We start from the raw sequence: 18,563 nt of genomic DNA on the forward strand, positions 1-18,563 counted from the left end.
ATTCTTTTTCCTTTTTCTTCCCAAAGGAAGCCTTATGCTGTCAATTCCAACTTTATTTTATAGGGGGGGAAAAAAAAAAGAAAAAAAAAAAGAGTTGGCCAGATGGAAAGGGACAAAAACCAGCAAGGAAAAGCAAGGAAAAAAAGTGTTTCAAAAGTCTTGCAGGCTGTTCACAAATAAAGAGGGGAATGATGATAAATATTTCTTGGCAGAGTCCTCCTTTGGTGGAAGGAAAAGAAATAATGAATCAAAATGAAATCTCAGGCACAAGATCAATTGCAAAATAAAAATACATATCGCTCTGCCAGTGGACAGGATGGAAGGGTGTTTGTGTCTATTTCTAAGACAGACAAGATTTCATATCACAAATGGCCAGCACATGGCAGGCTTGAATAATGAGAAAGTGACTTCCCAACTGAGCAAATACGCATTAGTAACAAGACGCTGATGAGGCCAGACGAATCACCAAGGAAACGGGAATGTGAAAGACAAGTCAAAGAAGCTTTAGAAATGAGCCCTCGAGGAAGTTAGCCATGTTGCAGCAATAAGGGTGACATACGTGCCATACTGATGTATGACAAGGCATTATTAAAATAAAGAGCATGATTGTGGATATTTTTTTTAAGGGAGAAGAGGGCAACACAGTGTAATAGAGCAATGTTTCTCATCATTCCCACCTCTCAGGGACTGTCAATATCATAGTAATTACAGGGATATGATCATTTGGATGGCTCGTGGGGTTTGCAATGATAAGTGGCCCAGTCCTGATCTTCCTGCCCTGAGCTAGTGAAAGCTCCATGTGGGTCAGCAGCCCAGCTCCAGCTTGTTTGGGGAATTTAACTGCCTAATGTGCTTTCCTGCTTCTGTCCAGAGGAAAAAAACATCCTGAGCATGTTAACTCTGTGGGTTGACCACCTTGTGAGGGGCTGGGAAGCAAGACACACACCTGAAGAGTGTATACGTGTCATGGCAATAATGAAGAACACTGTCCTACCACTTCCTTGCAGAGATGTTTGTCGTGCTCCCTTCTCCTGCTATTAGATTGACCACAGAGGTCCTATAGCTTCACAGCACCAAGCACAGGAGTAGGCAGGACTGAAATATGTCAAGTGAGAAAACAGACAGATGGAAGTGTAACTGTTTGAAGGGATGTTACGTAGAAGATGGAGTCAGGCTCTTCTCAGGTAAGGATTGAGAGCTAATAGACACACCAAGTAACACTTCAATACATCTCACATTTAGGGTAGCCAGTAACTGGAACAAGAGTTCAGAGAAGCTGTTGATTCTTCTTCCTTGGAGAAACTGTGAAAACAGCCAGACTAGGTCCCTAGTAAAACAATTCCAGAGCTGATTCTGCTTTGAGCATGTGATCTCTGAAGGTTCCTTATTACTTGTATTATTGTATGATTCTAAAGAATACATAATAGATATCAGATAATTAGATCTCCATTTCTTTTGTTTCCATGATGCAGAGTAATTCAGCCATGCTAACTATGAAAGGCTGCCTCTGGGACTGCGGATCTGATGGAAAGAGAATGTGGATGGTGCAAAGAACAGCTTAACAGACAATCTACAGTTTTCTTTGCCAACCAGTTTTAAGAGTTTCTCCTACTCCGGTCAAGAAAGACAAATAATCTCTTAATTCTGCTATGAACTGTTACATCAAATGAAAATGCTGAAGTCCTTAGGGTCTTCACAGGACCAATCTTCCTACCAGAAGTAAAATCCTCCCAGTTTACAGATTCTTTGTGCTAGCAGCAAGAATCCCTCTCTAGGATCTGCCTTTTATAGTGGACTGCACAAGGTCTTTATTTTCATGATGCACTGTGGAGAGGACCACATCTGTTCTTTCATGGACCTGCAAATGAGCATGATATAGCATACTCTTTCTTAGCAAATCAAATCAGATTTTTTTTTAATTTTCATTTTCCTATTCAAGAAAAAATATTCATTTTAAAGGAGAACAAAAAGGCATGACACATTTAACTAGAAGGACAAATGACATTAGGGAAAAAAAATAATTTACCCAATGTTATTGCCATTTAAACATAGTTCCTTGCAGAAGAAGCAGAGTTCCTTGTAATGAAAGCATCAAATGCTTTTGGAAACTATGTAATCAGGAAGCTGATGCTAGCATTTAGGATCTTTTAAATAATTCACGTAAGATTGCTAGGCTGTACAACTTATGAGACCTGTACTTTGTTGCCACTAGATTACACTAGTGCACTAATGAAAATACTAGTTGTCTTCTATCATATTTTCAATAGTGTTTTTCCTTCCTGCCAATCTCACTTCAACTTTATCACTGGCAGCAGGCAAAAATATGCTTCTCTCCATCATTTCACCACTATAACAGCAATCAAGAATATGGTGCTTAGAGAATCTGTGGTCCCTTGTTTACACTTCCTTGGAAACTGTTGAAGTAGTGGTCACAGAAATGGGAAATAAAACACTACTTTTAGTTAGGAAAGGTTGTTAAAAACAGAGGACAAACGTTTTGGCTTGTAGTACTTAGTACTTAATTGCCAGCTGCTCTTTTTATTTTTATTTTTTTAAATAGAATCAGAAAGAGTAAGTATTTTCTGGAAGTTTGGACATGCACAGTACGGTACAGAGTCCAGAAAAGCATAAGAGAATAAAAAGAATACTTATGAGAACAATTCTACCCATTCTGGAAGCAAACATATTTCTTACCAGATTCCAAACATCAACAACAGGGCAGGAGAAGAAGGGACTGGCCTGTAAGAGAACATTAGGTCCTCTTCCTTGCTCTTATCTTGTATCCATTCCCCATAAATTTATAAATAATGATCAATATTGCAATTATTACCTTAGTGCTGCTTTTCTAGGAAAACAGGAAGATCTAATTAGAATTCATACTTAGTAGAGTAATAAAAACATTTCCAACTTAATTATTCTGGTCTATTTATTCAGCAGGTAAAAAGCAAATACAAGGAGTAATGTTTTTTATCTCTTTTATTTACTCTTCTCTTTAGTACTGCATTTGGTGAAAAAGCAGGTTATGGTTGTGTATAAGTACACTGGCTGGATTATGTGCTGAATAGATATTTGGCGTGCAAAAGGTAGGTGAATATTAAAGACTACAAAGCTTCTCTGCCTTTAGGGTATATTAATACATATATCCATAAAATGCTCCATCTATTCGACAACGATGTTAATCTCAGCACTAAACTGATACTAGAACCTGTATATTTAAAGGTAAACGGTAGTTATAATGATCATGGCACTGACATGGCACTGGATGTGGCGGTTTTCAGCCAACAACAAATGTACCTGTGACTTCTGACATTTCACAAAGTTTCCAAGTGAGAGAAGGGAATGGCTGTGACAGTTAACAACCAAACATCTGTGAAAAATCTGAGAGCTGCAGACCTAAATGCCAGCTGAGGCTTAGAGAAATTTGATAGATGGTGGCAAAGTGATGGAAGTCTCTCATGATGCCCCATACTATGTACTGCTTAACCTTCTTGGACAAAAATGTGCTTTTTCTCCTGTTCTTATTGAAGGAGAGTGAACCATGGAAAGAGTAGATTCTTTCACTAATTGTGTGAGAAAAAACTTCTTGTCAGACAAAATAGGCTAGGAAGGATCTGAGGAATATTCTTACATGGGAAAAAAACTCTTCCAGTTAAGTGAGGAGATCTGAAAATGGCTAACTCTGCTACAGCGGCTGATAATGGCGGAAGACCAACTCATTTCAATGTCAGCACAGTGAGACCAACACTGTCTTGCTTAAAAAGCTGACAGAGCCACGACCCTTGTGCCATCTTGATTAGGGACCAAATCCAATTCACAATGGCTGTCCTTGTCCCCAAGGGAGCAGTGAATGTATAGAGGGATCTACAATGCTCTCCAACAGCAATTCTCACCCTCCTGACCACAGCTGCGAGGCACATCAGAGAGTGAAATGTTCTTCCCTGGATGAGCCTGAAATGACTTCTAGTCATCCGGCATTTATCAAGAGCCCTTTAAGATCAGACGAGTAATTTTCAGATGCATGTGCTATTTATTTTACACGCTAAATGACTGGTAAACTGCAAAAGCTAGTTCTCAGTAGGAAATGTCATGAGTAATGTGGCGTCGCAGAAAGGCTCTGTGTTGCATATTGAACAACAAGGCCAGGAATGTATTGAATAGGTGATAATTAACTGTGCACTCCCTGTCTGCAGCACTGAACAGGGAAGGGTCCCTGAGGCGCAGAGAGCAAAATACAGAGTCTGTAGTTCTGGCAGTTCCTGCCTTCTGAGCACTCAAGTTTGGAATCTGTATTGCTGTTTGAGTTAATTTGATACTGTTTGGGGGAAAAAAAAAAAAAAAAAGGAAGAAGACAAGACAAAAGAGGACTTTCATCATGCTGCAGCAGAGTGGCACCCATGTGGGTCATTAACAGGGTCAGAATGTGTTCAGCCTCCTGCTGAGACATACAGAGCTAACAGTCGATGGCAGTGGCAGCAGTGCCTCAGCCTTCGTGTCAGCCCCAAGCTTACCACCCACGACTATTCCTATTGTTCCTGCTTTTCACCTCAAGCAATGATTTTAAGTGAGGCACCCACACACATCCCCCGCTAATGCAATAACCCTGTGGCTAGATTTTAATGCATCACCACCAACGAAGGGGAGCCTGTGCTGTCACTGTATGTTAGGAGTGTAAACCTGAGCCCGGATAATGAAAAAGGCCCCTTGGGGAACGTGGGCAATGAGGTGCCTCTTACATGTCCCAGGCACAGCTCAGCATGGGCACCAGAAGAACTGTAGGCACTAGGGTACATTTCCTGGAGAAAACATAGGTGGAAGCATGGTTTAAATGGGGATTTCTGGATAATGGCCTTGCTTTACAGGAATTTATATCAAAATTTACATTGATTTACATATCATGGGGCTGTGAGAGGAAAGAACGTTAGTATGGCATATTCACATGATGCAATGAAGCACATGCCAAATCATCAGCCTATAGGAAAATAAGCCAGATTGCTGCAGTTATGCAAACATGTCACCATACTTTGGCCAATTAAACCTGACCATAAGGTGGAGCTAGCTAGTTCAAGTAAAGACCTATGCTAAAGGAATTAGCATATTTCCAGGGCCTGAATGGTGCTCTGTAGACTTAGGACTACTTGGAGGTTTAAAACATTGCACTAGTGGCTGCTCTATGGAGATGGTTCACAAACAACTTTGGATGCCCAGTAAAGATATAAAATTTATTTGCATATGTGCTGATGACTGACATCACATGCATGGCACATTGAGATTTTTCAAAGGCTTTCCATCATCAGGTAGATTTTACAAAGGATGTGGAGACCACATAATTGACTCAACAGTGATTCACTGTTAGATCCTGAGTCCTTGTTTCAAAGCATGAAGGTGACAAGTGCACTTCCTCAAGAATATTCTTTGGTGGACAATAATCAAGAAAAACATTTTTTTCACTCTGTTCTCAGAATGGTTGAATGATTTTCATGAGAATTTTCTAAAAGAATTCTGCTTACTATTCCACATAGAAAATGCCATACCAAATGGTTGAAATTTGGACAAGTTATATACGTGCTGAAATCTGAGTCTTTCAGTGGCAAGCATCAAGCAACACTACTAAGTGCTACTTTCTACATTATCTATAGTCGTGTATCTGCTAAAACATTTCAGAAAAGGAGACAAGATTTAAAAATTTCTTGAAAGTGGGCTGTGAAGTATTGTAAAAATAAATAAAAATATAACATCCCTTCTTGTGATCACAGACTGTATTACAGAATACCAAGCACTGCTGAAAAATGGGACCATTTGGAAAGTGATCTGCTTGGTATGTGTGTTCACATATAGAAATAAATTGAAGACAGTGCTACCTATGCAGCAATGACAAGTTAATTCAATTTCTATCTCAAAATCAGGTAAAGTATATCTCATTTGTTACCATGGATACAAGACATCATTTCCATTTGTTTGAGATCTCACAGCGGGTATGAAATTAAACTGTGACACAATTTTATGGAGAAAGTTGACTCAAAACCCCATAAGTTCAATGCCATTAGTCCAACGGATTTTCTTTTTTGACACAATAAATGGGGAGGTTGCTACTATTGCCCAACAGGTATATTTCATAAGCAACCATCTATGTGATTTTGCTGACGCTACTTAGAAAATAAACATTCATTTCATCAGTCCTGCAAATGTGAGAAAGCATCCTGAAAAATGTCCAGATGGTAAAATTACATTAAAAATACATTGAGGTTGTGCTATTTGCTGTCGTTTGACACCAAATGTTTACCAAAAAAATTCTTGATTCTGAAAATGTATCCACTTTTTCTCAGATAAATCTGCTTTACAGACTGCAGCTCAAATCAATTAATCTCTAGTTCTCAAAGTTAGAAGCAAAAAGGGTATATAAAAGAGTGGGAGAAATAGAGAGGAAAGAGACAGGAGAAATACTTTTTTTTAATGCTGACATATATGTAGGATTCGGGAATTCAGTGGCACTCAGTTTACCTTGCCTGACATTAATTTTAATATATAGAAAAGGATAAAAGAGAATACAGGTCTTCTTGTTAAATTATTACCACTCAAGTTCTGGGTATATGTTTAATATTTCATTGAGAGACTGATTTCCATAGATGCTGAGCACCTGCTGTACTGATGGATTTCAGCTAAGATTGTCATCCCTCAGCATTTACAAAGCCAAGCTGAGATAAAACAAAGTCTACCTAAATCAAAGGTTTTGTTCTAAATATTCATGGATGAACTGCATGAAAAGCACAGAGGTCATGAGATGTCATGACTACAGCTAATCATTGAAATCCAAAGCCATCATCCAGCTGCTTAATTGACTGATTATTTCCCACCAAATATTCTGAACTCCACCTCCTGTGCCTCTGTGTTGCTGCCCTCCTCAGCATATTGTCAGACTGGATTATCTGCAATGTCTTCTCCAGCTACTTGGGCCATCTCTAATTATATCCCACTGGGAGTTGGTAGGTTCAGCCCCCCTGGATGGCAAACAAAAAATTCAACCTCACAGCAAAACTGTCACGAACATAAAAACACTCAGAGGAACAGTGACTATAGTGTCCATTGCTCAGCTGAACAGAAAGATAAGTAAGTCACTCTCTGTTATTGGCTAGTGTTATTAACATTTTCTTGAAGATACAATAGCAATCTATTTATATTCTCCAGTCTTGATTATCCTTCTTTCAGACCCCACGTAGGAAATGATAAAAACTGTAAAATGAGTGTTAGAGCTCTGGTCTTTTGATTTAGTAGCATTTTGTGCTGATTTTTCACTAATTTTAATGGAGAATTAGTAGTAGGCTGAAGTTTAGAACAATATTTATATATGCAGTTAAATTTAACAAAGACAGTGATATTTAAACATATCTAGAGTACACAGAAACCTTAAGTATTTTTGATTAGTGGCTTTATTCCTGAGTACAGGAAAGATTTTATTCCTGAATGATCAATGACTTTTCTGTTTCGTTCCAAATTACTCTGCCATATGATAAATCACTCTGATTTGGTAAAACTCTCAGGGCTTAGATGGGGCTTATGTTCATATAAACACGTGTGTAGTACTTAAGCTCATCTTGTGCTCCATTATTTGGTGTTAAGCAGGATTTGTAGACTGGTTGGATTCGATATGTTCTGTGATAGCAATGCAATTCTTAATCCAGCTGGGCAGCTCATATGTAAGTTAATATCTTCTGGCTGTGGAGTTTTGTCATATAAACCAGCTTAGTACAATCTGGAAGTGGGTACAACTTGTCCCCTTTTGGAATCTAATAACCATGAGTGATCGAGGAGGACATGTGTCGCTTCAGGGCATTCATGAACAAGGCCAAATTAACCTCTGCAGTGACATAGCTGAGCAGCTCTATTCTAAATTATAGCATCACAGCATCACAGATTGGTTTGTGTTAGAAAGGATCTTAAAACTCATCTAGTTCAAACACCCTGCTGTGTGATGGGATATCTTCCACTGGATTAGGTTACTCAAAGCTCCATCCAACCTGGCCTTAAACTCTCATAGGGATGAAGAATCCACAGTTTCTCTGGGCATCCTGTTCCAGTGACTTGCCACTCTCATAGTGAAGAATTTCTTCCTTATATCTAATCTAAACCTACTCTTTCAGTTTAAAACCATTTCCCCTTGTCCTATTACTATATACGTTTTTCTTTTGAGCCTCTCTTAAGTATTGAAAAATTACAACAAAGTCTTCTCAGAGCTTTCTCTTCTTCAGACTGAATAACCCCAATTCTCTCAGCCTTTCTTCATTGCAGGGGTATGCATAGTTGGGAACCCAAGCCAGTGTCATTGTGAGCTACTGCCCTTGCTCTCTGTTATGTAGCAGCGCAATGTATGTGTCTTTTCAGGAAAGAAGTGGTACCTGCATGTCGAACAAAAAGTGCTTATGTATTAATGTACATCTTAGAGAAAGGTCTAGCATTAAATGAGGAGGTTGGTGGCCCTGCATGTGGCAGGGGGGTTGGAGATTCATGATCCTTGAGGTCCCTTCCAACCCTGGCCATTCTGTGATTCTGTGATTCTGTGATTCTGTGAAAGCAGTGGGAACAGGTCTAGATATGGCAGACAAGACCTGCCCTGATCAATATCAGGAACACGCTGTCAAATACAGGGTAATGCAGATAGAAACCTGGACCTCTCCTAAAGGGACACATGGCAGTTATTGGCTTACTGGTTATCAGCTTTGTTGCTCAACTGAACCGTTTAAAAATTGCCTGAATGGGAACATTACATTCAAGGATCAGAAAAAATAATAAAATCTTGGAAGATAATACTGGTGTTAATGTCCATTTGCAAATTTGCAGGAGGGCAGTCTGGACAAACTGGAGATCCTCAAAGGAGAGTCAGCAAAAGAAAAGACAAAGCTAAGAAGTGGAGATGCATCTAAAGACGCAGAACAAATGCAAATGAAGGTACCACTCTGCTATGCTGAAAAAAACTTTCTTGAGCTCCTGTGCAGAATTAAGGCTAATTGGATTAAATGAGGAGAAAAGTAAAGGATGTACCAAAGTAATTTGCTCCTAACTACAACATGCATAGGAAGCTTTCTTGAATGATCAACGGGTTTGCAGTTTAGGTATTCCTAAAATGACTGTCCCTAAAAATGTCCCCAGTTTCTTCTCCCCATCCCCCCATACCTAAATTAAGCAAGATTTTGATTTTGAAAAGAAATCAATCTAGTAATTTGTGGATAATAGCCCTGCGTACAGCATAGATCCTTGGTAGCATTCTCCTGAAAGAGAAGACCTGTTTTTTTTCTTCCATGACAATACCTGCTGCATGCCTTGCATCGTCTGCTGTAGGAACTGCAGCTGCTGATCCTTTGTAAGGCTTTCTTCTGTTCGAAAGAGCTGTCCTTTCTCTTGTTTCAGAAGCTCCACTTCGTTTCTATAAGCATCCAGTTGCCATCGAAGACTATCATTCTCTTCCTTAAGCGCGTATGCTTGGGCAGCTAGAGCTGAGAGAGAATGAAAATGAGAATAAATCAGTAAGTTGATTGTTTCCTTAGAAATAATGTGGAGAATATTGTCAGGGGAGGTGACAATAGAGCTGAAAGCTAGTGAGACATTTCAGAGCTGAGACAAGACCTAGCAGAGCTGAAAACGATTAGGCTCTGGCAAAGGCTGTCACTGAGAAGTTATTTCATGGGATAGAAGGAGCCACAAAGCAACCCTGGATAATTCAAATGCTACTTGCAATCTAGCTGCTAAATTTAGGCTTATATTTGGGGAAGAAACTGGCACTTCCCAACTTTGCAACATTTTCCCAGTGATGTTATGGGATCTGGTACAATCATTTAATAATTAAACTAGTGTAGTGCAGATCCAATCAGATCTGTGCTAAGGAATTTAGACTACATCAGGTTGTCTGGATTTAATCTGATGGGAGAAGAAACATGGAAATTTCTCACCAATCTCCCTATGAACTGCTTCACAGCAATGGTTGCGAGAATCCATTTAGACAGAAAAAAGACGTTACAGAGTAAAATTATATAAAATGCAAATGCTCTGAAAAAGTGTTGGCACTACAAGAACATTACTACATTAAAGACATTGAAAGACACTTAAGTCATTTCCTTAGGAAGCTCCATTTGGCCCCTTTTCAATTTAGAATGGCATTTTTATTATCATAACTGATAGCAGGTGTTTGTGAAGAAATCGATTAGTATGCAGGGATGGAAATTACATTTGCCAAATGACTTGCACAGTCTGCAATATAAGCTAAAATTTGTGTTGCAAAAGGCAGAGGGCTATAAAGCATGTAGCAGGAACATTATTTAAATAAATTATCTAAACATAAATACATATAGGGAAGTATGGCATTCATTGCTTTAGGGATGTTGTTTCCATCTTATAGGAGAACTCACCGGTGGTAGCATTTACATATTGGCAGTGTGAGTGGTCATTTGGCATATCAAACTATCATACCACACTATTTGCCTTCTTGGAACCTGATAACACAACAACATTACAGGGCAGCTGTAATTAAAAAACAACAATCTACCATAGCCAATTCTATCAACATTTGGTAACTGAAGCACATAACTGATTTACATTCCTGATTAAATGATTTCAGGCTTGATAGTACAGAATTCTTTCTTGTCCACCTACAATAGCAATATGGTTAAACTCCAAATTGTCAGAAATAGAATATTAACTCCATTTAATGTTAGGCCCCACTTGACTAGAGCAGCATTTGGATGTCACAGTATTTCATTACCAGTAGAAATGTTTTATCTTTGGTAGGATAAATGTATCTTTTTCTGAGATAATTTTTACTAATTTTAAAGTAATACAAATGCTTTATCCAAAATAAAGTAGAGTTAGCCAGTATTAAAATATAGGCACGGACTGGTTGTTGCACTTAATTTGGATATTCTACAGAGTATCTCGGGAAGATTTATTAAGAGTTACAGTATTGTTACATCAAATTAAATTGTTCTGAAAAGCATGTAATCATCCTTCTGTGACAAAATATACCCTCAAGAAATTACAATGATGAGTCCAATGGGCAAACAAGAGGATGAAATCCTTTTTTTTTTTTTTTTTTTTTGTAAGAGCCAACAAGCTATGCTAAAAATAGAGTCTGAGCAAATAAAAACCTCAGTCTAAAAGAAACTTGTATCAAAATTTTATTCTTTGATTTATGTAATGGATTTGAATTAAATTACTTGAAAATACAGCTCGTCTTTGCAGTGTCCAGAAGTAAATAATTAAATAAAATGGCAGCCATTTGTATTGTCTTCCTCCCACCAATTGGACTGTCCCCAGACAAAGAACAGCATTTTTTACAATACTCAATTCCAGCCAGAAACCCAGATTCAGTTGAGCTTTAGGCTGCTTTAACTGGAGAAGCTCCTGTGGTGCATTTTCTTGGTCTTGTCATGGCCCAGATGGAGAACTTATTTTTTCCTACATAGGTAAATTCAGGTTATTGATGGGGCTGAGGACAGCACTTCTGTCTGCTACAGAAGCATTAAAGTAGGGAAAATGCAAAAGTCTTCTGCATATTGTGAAAATAAACAACCTATAGGTGATGAACCTATTAAGATTTAAAAAATCACTCATCCAAATTGCATTCTATATGAGTTTCAGAGGCAAAAGCTTGTTTTTCCTTTTGAAACGCAAAACAGCTTTTTTACTGCTAAAAATTCAGTTGCACCAATAAGTGTCATTATTTTATTATTTTAAAATTATTTTAGAATGCCATGTTAAGATCTATATTAATAATTAGATTACTGTACAACCAGGAAGTCCCATGCAAGGATGGTGCCCCATCAACCTATATTCCAGATCCTAGAAGAATAAAGGCTGTGTTTGAAAGAGGTAACAGCATATTTTAAAAGAAAAGGGAAATATCTCAAACAACCTGAAATGTGTAAAGAAGAATACAGCAGAGATGAGTTTATGATATTAGGCAGAATTCCTAGACGTGTCCAGAATCTTATCAAAATTATTATACAATGTGGTGCTCTTCCTAGCCATTCACAGTAAGCAACTAAAGAAAGAGTCCAAGGTAAAAGTCCTTAAATAAGGAGGATGCAACACATACAGCTGCAGTATAATAGAATTTTACACTGTCACAAGCTTTCAGATGAATTATTTTTAGATTAAACCATTAACTATATGGTGTTCATACACACAGTTCTTTTGTTATTTAATTTTAAGCTACAAAAAAAAAGCTCTGTTCCTAATGTGAATAAAATGGTTAGTAAAAAAGTCATCAAATGGAGCATAAGTCAAAGAAAGACATCTGGTAGACCCCAGGGGCTCCATCTCATTCAGCACTGGGTGAAACAAAATCAAAAAGATTCTTTTTGTTTGCACATCATAACCGTAATTTTAAGTTATTTATATTTTAGTGAATTAAAATCATTCTGGATTCAATGCAGTTATCCCAAATAGAGCAGTTTTCTTACATTTTATGCATACTGAAGAACACCTCATTGAATACTAAACTAAAATTTATGGAGAATTTTTGGATGTAATGGAATCTGCATTTTAAAAAATAAATATTTTTCGTATTTGTGCAGAATTATTTTTTCTATAATTTCATTAACAGAGCCAAGGGGTGTATTTTTTGCTTAAGAGGTTTACTTAGCTCATCCCACTGCAACTTCTGATTCCATTTTAATTTTTGGTAGTTCTGATACTCATCTACAGAACCCCTCACTGAGACACATGAGAAAGCTTCTTAGGTTAAAAGACAATTAAAGTGGAAAGCCTTTACAGAAGCACGATACAGAAGGAAGATAGATCAAAAGAAAACTGACAAGAATCCCAAATAACTTCCTGTAATGCAAGCAGAAGAGAATATTTATACCTGAACGTACACAGCTGGCAACCAGCCCAACATAACGCTTTATAGCATTTTCATGGAGGGACACAAACGGGTACCTGTCAGCCTCAGAGAATCAGCTAGAGGAAGATCAGGTATGTAAGCGGGGAAGCCTTCTCATCAATATATTGAAGACATCTAAGAAGTTAGTGTGATTTGCTTGTTCTGAGGCAGCAGTGCCTCAGCAACAGCGTTATGGCCAACACATGCAGTGGATCCAGATTAGACCCAAAGCAAAAAAAATTCTGGATTAAAAAAAAAAAAAAAAAGAAGTGACTGAAATACAGAAATGCACCGAAGTTTAAAAGATGTATTAAAAATGTCTCAGACTGATGTCTCAGAAAAAAAAAAAAAAAAAAAAAAAAATTACTTTTCTAGGTCATCTATTTCAGATGCTGTTAGGTATGTGCTTTTTGCTTTTTTTTGTTTTTTTTTTTTGTTTTTTTTTTGCCAGCAGCACCGATTTGTGCCATTTACTTTCATCTAGTTTTCTGTGGTTATATCAATGAGGTAGGGTAAGTCTACACAGTGAAAATAATTGTAATTACAAGTAATCGTAGTATTTTATAACTCATACAATGGCCAGGAAATAAACTGAACATCCCAAGCTTCTGTTTTTATATGTATATAGTTGTTGCAGAACTTGGGGATAATTAATACATTTCTAGCAATTTTTTTAATACATACCTGGGCATTAATAACATTAATAACACTGCATTTAATATTAATGACAGACTACTAATTCACATATGGAAGACTCCTGGTTGAAATTCATAGGCAGTAGCCAATGAAGTAGCAGTAGCTTATCTAGCGATCTGGAATGAATATCTGAAAAACAAATGACCAAGCAATGGCAACAACAGAAAACTCTCTTGTAAATTCAAGAGCATAGACTTCCCCACGATCTGCTAGCAGAAGTTTTCCTACTGATATTTTTTCTTTCTTATAAGTACTTCTAAAGAAATGGATTATAAAACTGACAACTTCTTATTTATTTATCTTAAGACTTTTAGTCTAACTTCTTTAGCAGAAATTCTCAGGGTTTTGGAACTTTTGCCAGTGTACCAATACATTGTCATAAAAACAGATGAAGAGCATGTTTCCCAAGCTTCCCTTTCACCTGAGTTCTACTAATGCCATGATCCTAATTTCCTGGCATGAAAATTGGGTTTAAAATGACATGATGCTCCTTTTGATAACATCAACAAGAACAACATCAAGAACTGTCAAAATGATAGCTGTTGTTATGGTAATTTTTTGCCTGCATCAATTCCATCGCAGAGCATTTGCAGTGTCTAAAAAAAAAAAAAAAAAAAAAAAAAAAAAAAAAGCCAGAACAAAAAAAAACCAAACAAAAAACCACAACATTAAAAAAAAACAAAAAAAAAACAAAAAACCACAACTTGCCAGAAACAGCTACTACTTCAAAGAGTTTTCAGTTTGAAGGACTAAACAAGAACAAGAGGAGAGAAATAAGGACATAGAGTTCACAACTATAAATACAAACAATAGAAGTTATCCTTGGCTTCTATCTAGCTTGCTTGTTTTTCAAATAAGTGAACTGTGAAGCATTATAACTAGAGGAAAGTCAGGAAGGGAAACTGATTTTGGAGGATCTGGGAGGTCATGAGGTATGTCTTTAAGCTGTAGAAAACAGGGTAAGTTATACAATAATGTCAGTTGTCATTAGTAAGGAAGATAGTCTTAGGAGATAGTGAGCATGGAAGATCTTAGCTGATACTCTGTGATTCTGTAATAAAACAGCGTTTCAAGATTTCAAGATAATAGTATGAACTCTTATATAAGCCTTTCTCTCCATGCTGTACAGATATTTGAAAGGTACTAAAAATTCTTGGTCTTTACAGTTATGTGCTAGAGAAAATCTTTAAATAGAAATGAATGTCAGTGTAGATCATCATACCCTCTCAACAGAAGAATCTCTTGAATCTAAACATCAATGCAACCACTATATTTCATTAAGGAGGATTTGTCCGTTTGTTTCTCCTGCCTGAAGGCAACCATAATTGCATCCTTTTTTTTTTTTTTTTTTTTTTTTTTATTATATACTGAGGAGATGTTGTGTGGGAAAAAACAACAACAAAAACTTAAAATAATTTTACAGTCATCCTAACAAAGGCAGCTTTTGGCTCTTCCTCAGCTGTCTTCAGGATCTCAGCTTCTTTCAGAAGGCACAAACTAGTCTCAAATAGCCCAAATACTAAGAAACTGAAATGCCAGGGGGTCCTTCCTGTTTGAGCAGTATTTTTAGCCACCTCTTGATTTGTAGGAAACAACTCTGTGGTTGGACTTGATGATCCTGAAGGTCTTTTCCAATGTAATTGATTCTATGATTCAATAGTATGTTGTATGTTAACTTGAAAAGGGCTCAAAAAAGAAGCAAAGTAAAGGTACTCTTGCACAAGGTCACATGGCAGAGGTCAGAATCTGGAAAGTGAGATGAAATGAAAGAAAATTTTTGGATATTTGTTCAATATAATATGTCAAAGACTTCCAGTAATTGAAGGGAACATATAAACTCCTCTCCTCTCCTCTCCTCTCCTCTCCTCTCCTCTCCTCTCCTCTCCTCTCCTCTCCTCTCCTCTCCTCTCCTCTCCTCTCCTCTCCTCTCCTCTCCTCTCCTCTCCTCTCCTCTCCTCTCCTCTCCTCTCCTCTCCTCTCCTCTCCTCTCCTCTCCTCTCCTCTCCTCTCCTCTCCTCTCCTCTCCTCTCCTCTCCTGTTCTTAGTGACTCTAAATCACTAATCACTGGCATTCAGATATCAACAATGGGTGCACAGAAGTATGTCTGACATTACCAAATAAAAGCAACACTATTCCTATATTGCATTCTTTAACATATGCCTCTTCCATTGTTATCCTATGTTTCTGCACAAATAAATTATGTCACTCAGCTTTTTTAAATAACCCCTTTGGTTAAAACTTGAAAGTAGCTAGTGAACTAGCCTGGATAAACTCTGAAAACAGAATTAGAATGGTTTAAAAATAAATAATTTGGGACAATTATAAGCTAATCTAGCCATGAACCATTTTTTTTCTTTCCCCTTCAGGCATAATACAACCAAACAAGGAATTTCCTCATTTTTCCTAATGTTAGGCACACTTCATTTGAATATCTCAGAAACTGCAAATTTAAACTCCAAAGGCACTAATTATCCTGTATGTGCAGGGGTTATTGTCATTAATGTTAGTGGGAGTTAAGACCCACACGCTGGGAGGGAGATTTACTTTTTCAAAAAACCTTTATTCAGGTGCAGTTGCTTCAACGTCCTTTCTTCACCATGCTGCTTACATTCAATGCGGAGAAACTCATTATACCCGTTACATTCATGATGATGCCAGATGTTCAAATTGAATACTCATGAGAATTATTTTCAGACTCCCTATTCACATAAGACTTGCTGGCGAACAATTAGTAAACAGTACGATGCTGCCAAAAAAAAAAAGGGATAAAAAAAAGAAAAATTCCACCATAATTTAATGGCAATTTTATCCATCCCATCTAAGATGCACAGATGTAATGTTTGAGAAACCAAAGCATTTCTATGAATAGAGATTTTTTCAGTTTACAAAACTTAATCCTGCTTACCAGACTTCTGAAATAGTGCTGTTCTTTTCCAGGTTTAAAGCACACGTGGCTCACTAAGCAATTTATGAAGGCTTATTATTTTTTGTGTAATGAAGCATATCTTTTTGCAAATAGCAAAGAAGGTGTAGAGAGAAGGAGGGCAGATTACAGACCAGATGGGTCTAATAACAAAACTAGCAAAGTAGCGTGCAAAAAGTAACATGCAAATGCTGGTTCTGAGGTGGATTAATAATGCCCCAGGGAGTGGTGCTGCCAGTTCCTGTGATGCTATGATGATTCTCATGACATCTGACATTTTATTTAGAGCCTTAGAGAGATTATTAACTGAGAGCTTCTGGATTAGCAGCTTCCTGACTTTCTAGACTGTGGATCAGCACCATCTCTCTCTATATTTCTCTGTGCTCTCCCCAGCACTGACTTTTAGTTCAAAACTCAAGGGAAATCCATCTCACTGTTTCAGCCAGTCCTAGGAAAGAGATGCAGATTACTTATTGCAGTTTTACAAGTGGCTCAGGAGATCAGAAGAATGAACTGAATTTCTTAAAACCAATATGACTAAACTCCTACTTTAACTCATCTTTCTACCCCTTTCTTCATACTTTCTTCTTTTTTCCTCTGAACTTGTTCAGCTTAGTTCATTTCCTCCTCCAACTCCAAACCTTTGTCCACTTCTACTTTCCACTTGCCTGACATTTCTTGATATTTTTCTCTGCTCTCATTCATATTTACTTTGCAGTATATTCTCCAGCTCTCTTACCAGTTTAGTCGCAGGTAAATTGCAGCATTAAGTACTTTGGACTATTCCTAAAAAGATGTCACATCACATTACTGAAATGCATAGTTAGAATTTGGAAGAGACTACCTTGTTACAAAAATATCAAAACTTGTCACATTTTAGGTCTATTTTGCTTGACAGCATTTCTTTGGAGAACTGGCATCTATGTAACTTGGAAATAGAATTTTGACAGATATTAGTTAGTCTATCCTGTTGAGACCAATTTCTCCAGGTCACCCGTAAAGACCAAAATATCTTTTGTTTCCTCTCCTTTTTGGGATACATTTCTTCTATTGCCAACCATGATATGTACTAAACCCAATAGACATGATACACATTTAGAGGGCACAGGAGAGGGAAAAACCACACTGCTGTGAGTGGACTCTTGGCTGGGGCCTTGTGCATTGTCTTTCCTACTTGGTTATCCTCTTGAACTAGAGGCATAAGAACAAGTAATCCTAAGAAAATGCGGAGGTATAACTTTGATACTTATGCTTTATGTTTACCAATAGCTGCTTGAAAAAGAACACAGTCTTGGTGAAATATATTTGAGAGCTGAGTCTCTTTTAGAGGTTCTGCATTTACTTTTTTTCTTTCTTTTCTAATGGAGAAATTAAGACATTTCTGAAGATGCTATGTTTTATGGATGCCAGCAAAGAAGTGAATTTTTCCTCTAATCAATAATTTTCAAGAAATGATTATTCGTGTAACACTAAAAATGACAGATAAACTTCCAGTTTCAAGAGAGAAGGGATAGGTTCACTTAAATAAGAAAAGTGTTGGTTACTGGGAAGATGCAAAGTGGCATTGATGACCTACCTCAGTAATGAAAAAACACTACTTGTTTTCATGGTGCCTTGCACCTGGAGGTACAGACTTCTGAAAATTGGATAACACAAGATATGTTGATGAAAGCTCAGTGTTTCACACATTCTATGTTAACGTTATGTAGATGTCATAAATGGATTTTATGTAGGTGTGTACATGTGATATACAGTTTACCTGGGATACTCAACATCACTATATATAGGTAAATCTCTGTATAGTTAGGTTACCAATGGTTATTCATTAGGCATCAACTTAATTGGTCATAATTTCATTCAGATTTAAAAAATAAACACTGGCCTTAATAGGATACATAACTGTACTGCTACTGTTGACATTTAAACTGGAATTGCATTCAGGTCCAGCACCACTGAGACAACTTGAACAAAAATATCTGTAGGATGAATAAATATGAAGATACTGTAATTGCAGGGAACAAACCTGTTTGGAAACAAACCTGACAGTGTTCCTGTGAATCTCTCATTTTGTCATG

General features: G+C 37.3%; 1 protein-coding gene across 11 annotated transcripts in view; it reads right to left on the reverse strand.

Moving 5' to 3' along the window:
* Positions 1–18,563, reverse strand: part of ENOX1 (ecto-NOX disulfide-thiol exchanger 1) — a 363,111-nt gene that overhangs the window by 33,326 nt on the left and 311,222 nt on the right. For all 11 annotated transcript variants that reach the window (XM_090131472.1, XM_031615825.2, XM_031615822.2 and 8 more), the window contains one exon: positions 9,301–9,485. In XM_090131472.1, coding sequence (XP_089987598.1) covers positions 9,301–9,485 — 185 coding nt within the window. The remainder of the gene's footprint in view (positions 1–9,300; positions 9,486–18,563) is intronic.

The sequence above is a fragment of the Phasianus colchicus genome, chromosome 1 (genome assembly GCF_987193195.1).
Source record: "Phasianus colchicus chromosome 1, bPhaCol1.hap1.1, whole genome shotgun sequence".
Taxonomy (NCBI): Eukaryota; Metazoa; Chordata; class Aves; order Galliformes; family Phasianidae; genus Phasianus; species Phasianus colchicus.